This window comes from Phaseolus vulgaris, chromosome 10 (genome assembly GCF_051622355.1).
Source record: "Phaseolus vulgaris cultivar YP4 chromosome 10, ASM5162235v1, whole genome shotgun sequence".
Classification (NCBI taxonomy): Eukaryota; Viridiplantae; Streptophyta; class Magnoliopsida; order Fabales; family Fabaceae; genus Phaseolus; species Phaseolus vulgaris.
In genome coordinates this window covers 44,729,329-44,741,652 of record NC_143507.1, presented here as the reverse complement: position 1 = coordinate 44,741,652, position 12,324 = coordinate 44,729,329, and the positions used below count along the sequence as shown (strand labels likewise).

At 28.4% G+C, this 12,324-nt stretch overlaps 1 protein-coding gene across 2 annotated transcripts; it reads right to left on the bottom strand.

Moving 5' to 3' along the window:
• Positions 1-4,263: 4,263 nt before the first annotated feature.
• On the bottom strand, positions 4,264-10,645 carry LOC137819623 (putative cytochrome c oxidase subunit 5b-like). 2 transcript variants are annotated; one of them, XR_016516124.1, is made up of 6 exons: positions 10,249-10,618; positions 10,082-10,170; positions 9,772-9,822; positions 6,757-7,587; positions 6,553-6,632; positions 4,264-4,651 (listed from the first exon to the last, which is right to left on the bottom strand). XR_016516124.1 is itself a non-coding variant. In XM_068623526.1 (6 exons), exons 1-6 carry the CDS (start codon positions 10,385-10,387, stop codon positions 4,589-4,591), a joined length of 489 nt encoding a protein of 162 aa, XP_068479627.1. In that variant the 5' UTR covers positions 10,388-10,645; the 3' UTR covers positions 4,264-4,588. The 2 variants fall into 2 exon arrangements, 1 of the variants encoding a protein (XP_068479627.1); XM_068623526.1 differs by having other exon boundaries at positions 6,757-6,823; positions 10,249-10,645.
• Between the last annotated feature and the right edge of the window lie 1,679 nt (positions 10,646-12,324).

Below are 12,324 nucleotides of genomic sequence, written 5' to 3'. Positions count from 1 at the left end.
TACTTAAATCATAATAATTTTAAAATTTAATTATAATAATATTATAATTAGATGTATGCAATTTATTTAAATTATTAACCTTTCTAATATTTATTTATATTTTAGTTAATAATCTAAAATTTAATTCTCTAAAATGGTAATTAGTTTTTCATAAATAGTGGTAATAGATATACTTAATTATAGTTAAATAGATTATTCTATAAAACATAATTGATTATACATTTAGTCATGATTAATCATGCATAATACATAAAAAAAATTCAATTCGTGTAGAGAGTACTTACTATTTTTAACCAATCAAAGAATTAAAATTGACGTAATTAACAATTCTTAAATTGGTGTAATAAATCAATTAATTTGCAATTTGAACTTTTAAATTGAAACTTAAATTTGATTTAATTACTGTGGTTGAAAAATAATTATATTGATAATTGCATGCAAATTAACAATATTGATAAATGTAATTATGAAAAACTAAAGATTTAAGATGTAAAGCCTTCTAAAACGTTTGATATGAAATAAATGAAGTTAAATGACAAAAAACTTGTGTTTTATAAGTGTATTTAAGAAATAAATTATTTAAATTTAAAATAATAAACAATGTTTTATATATACTATTTGTAGTTAAGTTTTTTAACAAATTTTGTTTAACAAAGTCTTAAGGATAATTAATTTATATTTACTATAAATCTAAGCAAACAAATTATCATAAAAATTAATACGAAAGTTAAATATAATGAAAAATTGTAATGACAATATATATAGATAGATAGATAATATTTTTATTTACTTTTGATTTAAATTCATCTTAAAAATTAATAATTTTTATTTTTTTATTTGAATTTAAACAAACTTAAATTTAATTGAATATTAATTTGATAAAATGGTTTTTGTTTTTATTTTCTCGCAAAATAAATATTCATAAACTCTATATAAATATAAAATATATTAAAAAATTAATTATTCTTTAAATTCATGTAATTTTATAAAAATGTATTTCTAAAATAAATATAAATAATATTTTTCCAATTTTATAAACTAATTACTTCATAATAATTATCTTCTAAGTTTATAATTTTTCCTTAATTTATAACAAAAAAATGCATTGTGATAAATAATTATAAAATACGACTAATATTTTTTTTCTTTTCTCATCAATCACAATTTTTTTTATATATATATATTTTATTTCCATTAATCTAAATAATCTCACTTTCTACTTATTTTTTCATATTTTTTACTTTGTTCTTTTCTTTTCCATCTCATTCCAAATTCAAACAAACACAATGAATTATTACACTCTCTATATATATATATTATTTAACATTTATTAGTCAATGGAGGAAAATAAATATCAACTAGTACATTAATGAATCTTATCAAATATTTATTTTTTTTTAACTTTTTTAACTCCTAACTTGTAAGTTTTCTATTGGTTTAAAGATTAGTTTTGTGAAAGAAAACAAAGTAAAACACATACTCTCTTTCTCTCAGTATTATATATATAAATAATTATTATATATTGAGTATATTATATGCCCACTATATAAAGTAAAAAGCATATTGAGAAGCTACTTATTTATAAATATTTAGGGAGTTAGGTTGGGTTGGAAATATATTTGATGTGACATAGATCTCTATATCTTCATCTTTTCTCACTCACACTTAGAAGAGTATCACATTACAACAACAATTTTTTTAATGGAATTTATATCTATATATTAATTATTTTTTATGCAACCAATTCAAAAATAATAACCCTCTTTTATAGACTAACTCTCTTTAGTTCCCAAATTTTTTCTCATACTATTTCATTAATAACAACTTTTTTGTTAATTTATAATTTAGTTAGGTGTGAAAAAAATATTAATTTGAATATTGTATATATTTATGATTTTGATAATGGGTGATGTGATAAGTCCAATAAACTAATACTAAAATCAATTTTAAATAACTCTGATATTATATTAGAAAGCGAAGTTTGAAATTTTTTTTAAGAAGTTTCAATATAAAAAATATAATTTTATATTTAATGTTTTTAAAGAAGAAATAAGAGAGTGCTTCAAGAAGAAATCAATGGCAAGAAAACAACTTTCTTTACACACATTAATAGAATTTATTCTACTTTTTATTTTATTTTCTAGGTCTCTCGATATAATATAAAATTTAAGAATTTTATCTATTAGAAAAACATAACTCGAGTTCTTAATTATTTTCTGGGGAGTTCTATGTTTGTTCTTATTGTGTGATTAAGAATAAATTCTTATGGGTTATAGTAGAAGATCGATTTCTTTATTTAACATTCAATTAACCTTTTTCTAATGAAAGAAAAATATAAGAGCAAGTTATTTACATACAATCGTCTAACGAAATTAATTTAATTTAATCTAATCTCTATACAAAATTTTTATGTTTAAATTATAAGGACTTATTGAAATAAAAGAAATTAACTAGAAAAGTCTTGTAAAATTTTTAATATAAATCTTTAGTATAAAAACAAACTTTTATTACTAAAATATTGTTCAATATGGTCGGTTCTAGTGTAGTTTTGAAAATATTGTTTAGTGAAAGTTTATGATAAATTATTTAATAATAATATCTCATATATAGATATCTATAAAGATTTGTTTGATTAAAAAAATATTAAATGTGTTTTATTATAACATAAAATATTAAAAACTGAACTTTAAGTCTAACTCAACCTCATACAACCTGTTTATTGAACTTATATACTATAAAATACTTTAATTTCTAGTCAATGTGTGATCTCTAACACGAAATTGATTTTTATTTTTAATTTAAACTTTAAATTTCCTAAATACTTGTAGTATAGAAACTATTGGAATGAACAATATATCTGTTTTTAATATCCGGGAATAAGGATAAAGATTTATTTATTGAAATATATAAAGAAAAAATGTTTTATAAAATTGTTTTTGCCCAAGTAATAGTTTAACCTTAGGCATAGAGTGTAGTCAAAGCAGGCATTTGAGTTTGATTTTGAAGAGTAGTGATTAAGTAAATGGGCAAGACTTGGGTTCTAAGTTACAGTCATTCCCTGCATACCCTTTTTATAGTTCCTCTTCCAAAATTCTCCCACTTCTTCATGCTTACTTGGAATCCAACTTCTCTCATCAGGTTAGATAAAAAAAATGGTTAGAGAACCTTAATTAATTTTGCTTTCTAGATTAACAGAGTTTTTAATTGTTATGCAACTTGATATCTCAGTTAGGCTGACATCTCAAGTAACAACAATTCATCAGAGATATCGGCTACACTGACACCTCAAGTAATAACAATCATTTTCTATTTTCTAGTAAACAAAACTTTTAATTTGAAGTTAGGGGTAATTTGTAGATTAAGGGATTGATTATTTTCTTCTTTATTTTTAGCCGTTTGGAAAAATATGAAAGAGAGAGTTGTTTGAAAAATTAACTTGACAGTAAATGTGGGTTGGAGACTCCTTATAACTTAAATTTGAAAGGAAAGCGACTAAATGTGTCCTTTGTCATTTATAGGATGAGAAGAAGTGTGATGCTTTGAATCAATTCTATTAAGATGCCAATTACTTGATTTGGACTCCATTACCATTACTTCAATGTGCTTATGTTACCTTTATAAGGGCACTAGTACTCAAACGCCTCTAAGCATTTCGGATAAATCTTTCTAACAATTAAGAATATATACTTGTCATTTCATTAGTTCCACTGCTTACTTTTTCTTCCTCCATTACTTTCTCACTCCTTTCGCAATATTTTTCTTTTCTCCCTTTTTTTTTGTGTAAAAATAGGTGTCGTCGTGTGTTATGTTATGTGCATGCTTTTTTCTCTCTATATTTTTTTGCACAAGATAAACTCTGATACCCTCCAGCACCACCATTTTCCCTTTGTTTTATTGGAAAACGATATTGTTTCAAATATGAACATATGCACATTAGTTATTGTAATATTCAATGACAAACCAATTTGTCGTGTTGTATTTGCAATTTTCATCCACATTAATTGCATACCACGGATTCAGCGTCCATTTCTGATGCTACATATTCTATAGCCATGTGAACGTTCCAAATAGTTAGAATTGGAAAAATCAAACATTTCACATGGCCTTTCAGGCGCAAAAAGATTTTTCAACTATATGATTCCTTTAAGATATGTTTGAGTTTTAAACAACTGATAAATAATAGACAAACAAAATGGGGAAGTATAGTTAAAAAACAAACACCACTACTACAAAGATGTGGTTTACGCCACGCCTTTCAAACAATTTCGAAACACGTTCTTCAAATTCATTCAATTCTGTCTCACCTTTCTCCCAAAAACATAATCTCTTACGTGGTTCCAGAAATTCAAACCAGTTAAGGAATCATCAAGTTCTATCAATTATTTCGGAACGAACAAAACAGATAGCTCAAGCAAATGAGCATACAGCGTTCAAACAATCGCAGAAAGTTACTATCTCAAAAGTTGTCATACCATTAGACAAATCAAAACCAAACATAGCCACAGCATTTTGAAAGGCCGGAGTGTATGCTAAACAATGTCTCTCCATCTTTCCAGAATTTATTCCAGATGGAAAATTGAAGGATCAATCAATGGTGGTGATCATCATCGCCATGTCCATCAGGTGGTCCACCAGGTCCTACTACTTCAAGCTGTTTGGGGAAAAAAGGATAGAATAATTAGCGTCCACGTGTAAACAGTTATTTGGGCAATTCCCATTAATGTTCTAAATAGCTGACAGGATTTGAAAAAGTTTGCTCTCGAAAGTTGGACACAAGACAATAGTTAGGCATACACTAATGTGTTTCCGAACCAGACACCAAATCACATATTACATTAAATCATATTGATAACATTGGCAAAAGATAACATAAGTCAAATTCCTATAGAATTTCAAACTATTTTTGGGGATGTTACAGATAATTCAGGAACTTGCGGAGCATTCAGCAAACAACTTGATTTGTTCAAGATGAGCTACTAGACCCATGGTTGCCAAACTCGAGTGTTAATAATAATAATAGGTGAATTTGCACAAGTTTACGTGTTGAGCCAGGATCAGAAGAACAAACCAACTCGATCACAAACTTGGTCACGGTTGAACTTCAATGAGGAGCTTATATAGGACCATGCAAATATGTTCAAAATAAATAAATAAATAAATAAAATTGCTGCCAATGCCATTAGCGATTAAAATGCCTAAAACTGCCCCCACAAAATTGCACTGTTTTCATTTGGGCTTCATAGATCTTTCTTGGCTATTGTCAATTTTCAGCTAAGATTGGAATTTTGAAGATCTTCAATCTTTACGTTTACTTTGTACTTTTCCCTTCTTGAAATTTCAAGTTTTAAGGTCCATTTGGACAAGCTTCCTCAAAAGAACTTCTATTTGAGAAAAATATGAAGAAAAAAAATTAACTTTACTTCTCCATACGTTCAAATTACCTTATATATAACATAAAAATAAAAAATTAGTGAAATTATGAGAAAGCTTCTACAAATTAGTTTATGCATTAGAAGTTAATTTTACCTAATGAAGAAGTCAATTTTTTTTCTTCTTATCTTTTTCTCCTGGAGGTTCTTAAGGAAAAACATGTCCAAACAGGCTCTTAATTTGATCATTGTCACACTTTGTCCCTTCAGTGTTTTGTTATAAAGATAGAAAGTTAGTATTGTATTGTTTTATGGCATTGCATTTGTTTTGGACACTGATTAGATTATTATTTGGTTTGGACTTTGTATATCATGATTATGATTTCTTAATATTATTTTGGTTACCGGCCCTACATGAGTATAAATAAACTACAAGACTTTTAATAATCTTATCAGGAGCTAACAAAATATTGATTCTAATAAAAGGTTTTGAGCTGAATTTATTTGGGCTTATCTCATCATCATAGTAGTTCAAGTGAAAATTGAAGGTTGTTTGTTTTAAGCATACGAAAATGACTTATAAACCTCCCATCAGCTCTGTATCTATTATTTCAATAAGTTTCTGATAAAGTTGACCAAAATAACGCTCATTACATAAGCTCTCATGTGGTAAGAGCTTATTGAATAAGTCTCTATAATTAAATTGTTTACCCAAATGTACCTTTAAACCATCTAGGTTCTGGATGATAATAAAAAGTCAATGTTTCAAATACATAAATTGTTAAGATTGAAAATCTCTCATTTTCCCACCAGCTAATTTAGAATATCTTTGGGCTAAAATGAGAATTATCTCACAGCAATAAACTAAAAACACCAAAATTGTGCAACAAAATCAGATAATCATATTTAAGACTAGTTAAGGAAATTAGATTGTGGAAATATTTGAGTTGTTAAGGAGTGAAAAACTGCTCCAGATATATTTTATAGGAGAGGCCTCAGCAGGTACAGCCATAGTGCTTGAAAACAACCACTAAGCCATGGTGCTTGGCAATCAATTATCAATGCGCACAAGTGAAGCACCAAAATAGGAATTTTCAATCTAAAAATGATTCATTGATTCTAAACTCACCACAAAAATACTACGCAACAGTATTAGATATTCTAGATATCATTGTAAACTTACAGCAAAATACTGTGCGCACACAGGGCATTCATGTGGCTTGCCTTTCTCCAGCCAAAACCAGACAACATCATGCTCATCCTCTGCAGTCAAAACAAGTTGTTCACCCCCTCGTTAACACCACAACCAGAATTCAAGCATTTCTCATCATAATGGGAAGAAATCTTCATACAAATTAAGAGAAACAAGGGATATTTTGATCCTCACCGCCTTCACCGCCTGGGCATCCAACTATCCTTTTATCATAGTAAGATTTTACAATGGCAGGTGCTTCCTACGAACCAAAAGAAATAAGGAAAGCAGAAATAGATGTAACATTTATAAAATAATTATTAATATTATAGCAATATGGATCTGACCAAACTATTTGTTAAGAAAGAAAGAAACATAAATACTTACACAAACAGATAGCTCATTCAATCAAATGAAAGGGGAAATATTAAGAACCTTATGTAAGACACAACGAGAAGGTAAAGGATATGAAAGGCTCAGACAATCTCAGATGATAATATTTCATCAATTGATGCAAATAAATCAGTATCTGTGTTAACAGCTAAATATTTATCCAAGCTTAGCTCATTGAATTTCACTGACGTCAAAATATTATGCATTACTGCTTCCACACTTCTCTGCTGCTATTTAGTAACCAAAACATATGATTAAACATGAAAAAATATATCGATATTGTTAATATATTAGCATTTTAAAATTACAATTAAGAGTGTTGTGCTTTAGATAGATATTAAATGTTTGAACATCTTGACAAACACCTAAAAATCCATTTTAAAAGATTCAAAACCTCTTCAAGTGCAGAAAGTATCACACTTGGTACACAGAGTGAACAAATGGGTTTGGGATGGGTCAGTTTTCATGAATTTTTTGCATTTTTAAAGGTTTGGGTCGGGTTATTGGGTTGCAAAAGAAAGAAGGTACTTTTACAAGCATTCATCTAAGCACACACAAACTAATGTAACCTGATCCCAAAGGCTCCTCACAATGTCAAGATATGAGAGAAGATCATTGTACGCAGACTCAACCCTGCATATGTAAAGAGGTTGTTACCAGATTGAAACCCATAACAAACCCTCTTACAAAACATTCATTTAAAACACACATAATGAAAAATGGAGGTTGAAGTCTGGTCAATGGCTTTGAAATCCATTGTCTATTACCCAAAACCAAAATTTTACCCAACCTCATCCAATTGCCTGAACTAAATAGATTTTAAGAGGTATTTTTCATTCAGGTTTGTGGGTTGTCCGGACCCCAGCCCACCCCTGGGTTTAAATAACATTTTGATCCCCATAATTTCAACATATTTCTGACTTTGGTTCCCCAATTTTTACTTTTGGATATCAAGATTGAGTCTAAAGACTTTTAAAGTCTAATTACACTATGCTTTGATGGACCAAACATATATTGATTTTGATGATGTGTGAACAAAGCTGATGAGTTGTTGAGTGTGCAGAATATATCAAAACATATATTTTATCTAGAAGAATTGAATAAGATATCTAAAGATCAAGAGGTCTGGATGCACTTGGGACAGCTGCAAAAATAAATTATTTCAACAACTGATTATTGTAAAATCGATTTTAATCATAATAGTTTTAACTTGGGTAAATTTGCTGAAAAATGATTATAGGACAATTAATTTATTTGGATGCAACAAAATAATCAGCTTTTACATGAGAGAAAAAAATATGTATGAAGCTAAAAGGAAAGAAAAAAACTTTCAGAAAAAATCATAAGCCACAAAGTTTTAGATTCATAAAAACAACTTATTTTTTCAGAAAAATGTTTTCACAAATTTCAGCTGTTGTACCAAACATACAGTTGGAATTGCGAACAGATTTTTATCTCCAAAACAGCTTAAATTCCCAAGAATAATCTTTCCCAGACATAGAAGCATATGCAACTAACATCTGACAGAATATTTTTGCTTATGCAATTGAAGAAGTCTGATGAAACTACTTTTCAATGCATAGGTCAGCCTTCTGCATGTCCCAAATTGCTTAGTGATAGGACATTAACCATTTTGGAAAAAGACAAGGAAAACTTTTGACAGCTACAAGCTGTTGCCTTGAACATAAAGAGAAGAGTCGAGCAAAAAGTTTTTACAGAATAAAGGATATTCTGCAAATCATATTGAGAACAGCTTTTGTGTCACAAGAGGACAAAATCAACGACTATGGTATTAATTGCACTTCAAACTATTCTAACTTGTCCAGCAAATACACTTGAAATAGGGAAATTTTACGCCTATCACAGTCTAACTCTAAGCCATCTTTAAGTGCTTGTGTTCTATCTAGAGCAATCCTTTCACCTACCTCGTGAGATACCTGATTACTCTCTGTACTACATAGTATCAAACATTGTGTTGTGTGACTGAGAGAAGTTAGTTATATTGTAAATCCTGATTTCTTCTTTCTATCTTACTTAAGCTTCAGGAGGCTACTCAAAGAATACTTGTTTTACAGCCTGGAGATGACGGGCTGCAAATATATCAAGGACTGATGCCTCAATAAGCAAAATGTATAATAACTAGTTCCTAATAGAAAATAGGAATCAATACATTGAGAATATAAACAGTAGGGACCAAAAGTCATCTGAGAGAAAATATAGGGTATGATACTTTAATAATAAGGAACCAAAACTTAAATGAGAGAGAGTATATGGCGAAACACAGGGAAAAACTATAGGGACTAAAACCTCTTTAAGCATAAGGATTATCATTTACTGACACAATGGTTTATGACATGGAGAACCACAGGCTTTTATATCAACAGCTTATGAAGAAGCTTGCTTCTAGATGTAATCTTGCACTAGAAGAATAAATACTCATGTTTTACACAATCAATACCTTTCACAAAATTGCGGCACTACAAAAACATGGTCATACCAACATGAAAAACATCTTCAATTAAGTAACTTCAAAGACTCAACAGTTACAACAACGCTTGTTCGGGTTATGCAGAGATAGTCACATCTAGTGTGTACATCCCAGAAGTGGGGGTGTTAACAGGAAATACTGCATTAAAAGATTCCCAACCCTCCAAATGAAAACTTGCTGCACAAGCATAAATCCCAAACATAACTTACTGAATCTTATAGTTTCCCTTGGCAAAACCAATGCTACGTGATTCATACAGTTTTCCTCCCAGAAAACAAAATTATACATCAGTTAAAATACAATTTAAATAGAGAAGCAATAAGACTGACCTTTGTGCCGAATGGACCTTCGGGATGGTCTATTTCAAGAATATTCCTTCCCTAATCAAAAGAATAAGATAACAGTTAAAACAGAAAACAGCAACGAGAACCTCCCTTCAAATGCTTGGTTCAACTTAAAATGTGTACAAGAGATAGCACTTTGCTTAATAGCTCTTTCTTCAATACTCTATCCTTAACCATAAGGTTTTGTGCGTTGGTACGAAGAATAAATAAGCTAACAAAACCCCCAAAAACATGGCACTGAAAAGAGTAAGGAAGCACACTATGCATTTGATTGAATCCAGAGAGAGAGAGAGACCTCGAGCTCAGCTTGAAGCTCCTCGCGCTCGTGTCCGGTAGCGATAGGCATTACATCCTCAACCTTCTTTTTGATCGCAGTAACATCCTCTGTGAGAAGAAGAAATACGAGTTAATCGATTAAGCAATTGGCGAAAGAGAAAAGGAAGAGAGAGGAAGATAGAGGACCGGATTGAGTTGAGAAGTAGCGGGAGGAGCGAGAAAGAGCGGGGAATCTGGCGGCGGCGGAAGCAGATCGGGAAGTTAAAGAAGAGGAAGAAGCGGCGGCTAGGGTTTTGAGGTGAGAATAGAGAAACCTCCGCAACATGTTTGATCTCAGGTCGCACCCTTGGAAATGGAGTCGTTGCCGCTGCTGTTGCTGCTGCTGCTGTTTCACTCTAGATCGTCGTTTCTCTTTCACTTCAGCTATCTTTCAATTGCTCCCAACCCATGGAACGCTCAAAATTACACTTTTACTACATTTTTTTATTATTCAATATTTGGACTTATTTCATTTCGATTCTATCATGCTCTTGAACGGGACTCTTAAATGTTCGAACACGTTTTTTTAAATGGTATCTAAGATAGGATATGTATATCAGATACGTTTCTTAAATGGTATGTCAGATAATATATTTTATACACGTATTGAATATCGACACTTTAAAAAAATTGTATGTTAAATGGTATATCAGATACGTTATGATATATCAGACATGTTTTTTAAATGATATATGTCAGATACTTTTCTTAAATGATATGTCAGATAATATATCTGATACATGTATCGAATATCGACACTTGTAAGAAATTTGTATGACATGAATCCATAAAGTTACAAATTCAAAAAATATTTATTTGATTTCTAACATAATTTAAAAAAAAAGAAATACATTAATTTTCTAAAAACTCAAATTTATTGTATAAATTTTTATTATTATGATTATAAAAATAAGAAACAAATTCTTTTTAATCAATCATAAAAAAACATCTTTTTACTAAAAAAAAATTAAAACATACTTATACATGTTTATTGTCAATTTATATAATTCATAATTATATAATATATAGATTTATATATCGGTATTCTATATTTTAGAGATTATACGTATTTTGTGTGGTGTTACTTGGTTTTGATTTTTAATCTTTGAAATTTAGAAAATACTCATTTACGACAAAAAAAAATAACTTCTTATTTAATATATTTATGTTGAAGTGATAATTTACGAATTTAATTCTATGAAGTATTAGAGTAAGTTTTCTTTTACATTATTGCTTGGAAATAGTTTAAATATAACTTTTAAAATAATATTTGAATAGCTTTAACGTAATTTAAAATGAAAAATAATAAATTAAGAATGTTAGCCTAGTAATGGCATTTAAATTAAGCTATGGGACAATTGGGGTGGTTATTGACTTTGCCATGATGCTGCATAGATGTTGATCATGTTAAAACTGCCATTTCAATAAATGAAGAGAAATATGGGAATTTTTTTAGTCCTACGTTAGAGAAAAATGGGTAAGAATTTTATTCTATTTATTTATTAATTTTAAAAAAGTAAAATTATTTCTGTAACAAAATTTTAAAAACAATAATAAATAATTTATAATTTATCTATAACATATGTAATAAGATTTCCTCATTCCGTATACATTCTTATTTTTCTTTTAAAATTACTCTTTAAATATAATTATTTTTAATAAATACATATAAGAATTTATTTTATCTATTCAAATAATATACACTTTTTTTTATTTCTCACTTTTCTTTTTCTGTTTGGTCTTTCCATTTTTATTCATATATAATAAGATTGACAAAATTTTAGAAGAAAATACTTTTCCATTTATAATTATAAATATGAAATATCAAGTGAAAAAGTACAAGTTATTTTAGTTGAAAATGATTTTATTAGCTATTATTACAATTAATAATAGTAAAGTGTTTAGAACGTTATATTTAATATATCTAAATATGTTTTAAGTTCTGATAAAATAGGTATTTTAACTTTTGTCTAACAAAAAAATAATTTTAATTGTCTAAAAAAATTTAAAACTAACGCGATTTTTTTTTGCTGTCAAATATTTTATAAGATATTTTATAATAATAAGGTGACATTTTATATATATATATATATATAATATATATATATATATATTTAAAACTATCAATTTTTTCCTTTTATTAATTATTTAAACATAATAGAGTGACATTAACATTTATTAGAGAAACTTCATAGACATTATTATTATTATTATTATAATAAG

Coding starts and splice junctions, on each gene's coding strand:
- LOC137819623 (XM_068623526.1), bottom strand. CDS start 10,387: ATGTTGCGGAGGTTTCTCTATTCTCACCTCAAAACCCTAGCCGCCGCT. Junction 10,171..10,248: donor CTACTTCTCAACTCAATCCG/GTCCTCTATCTT, acceptor TTCTTCTCACAG/AGGATGTTACTGCGATCAAA. Junction 6,633..6,756: donor ATGCCCAGGCGGTGAAGGCG/GTGAGGATCAAA, acceptor TTTTGACTGCAG/AGGATGAGCATGATGTTGTC.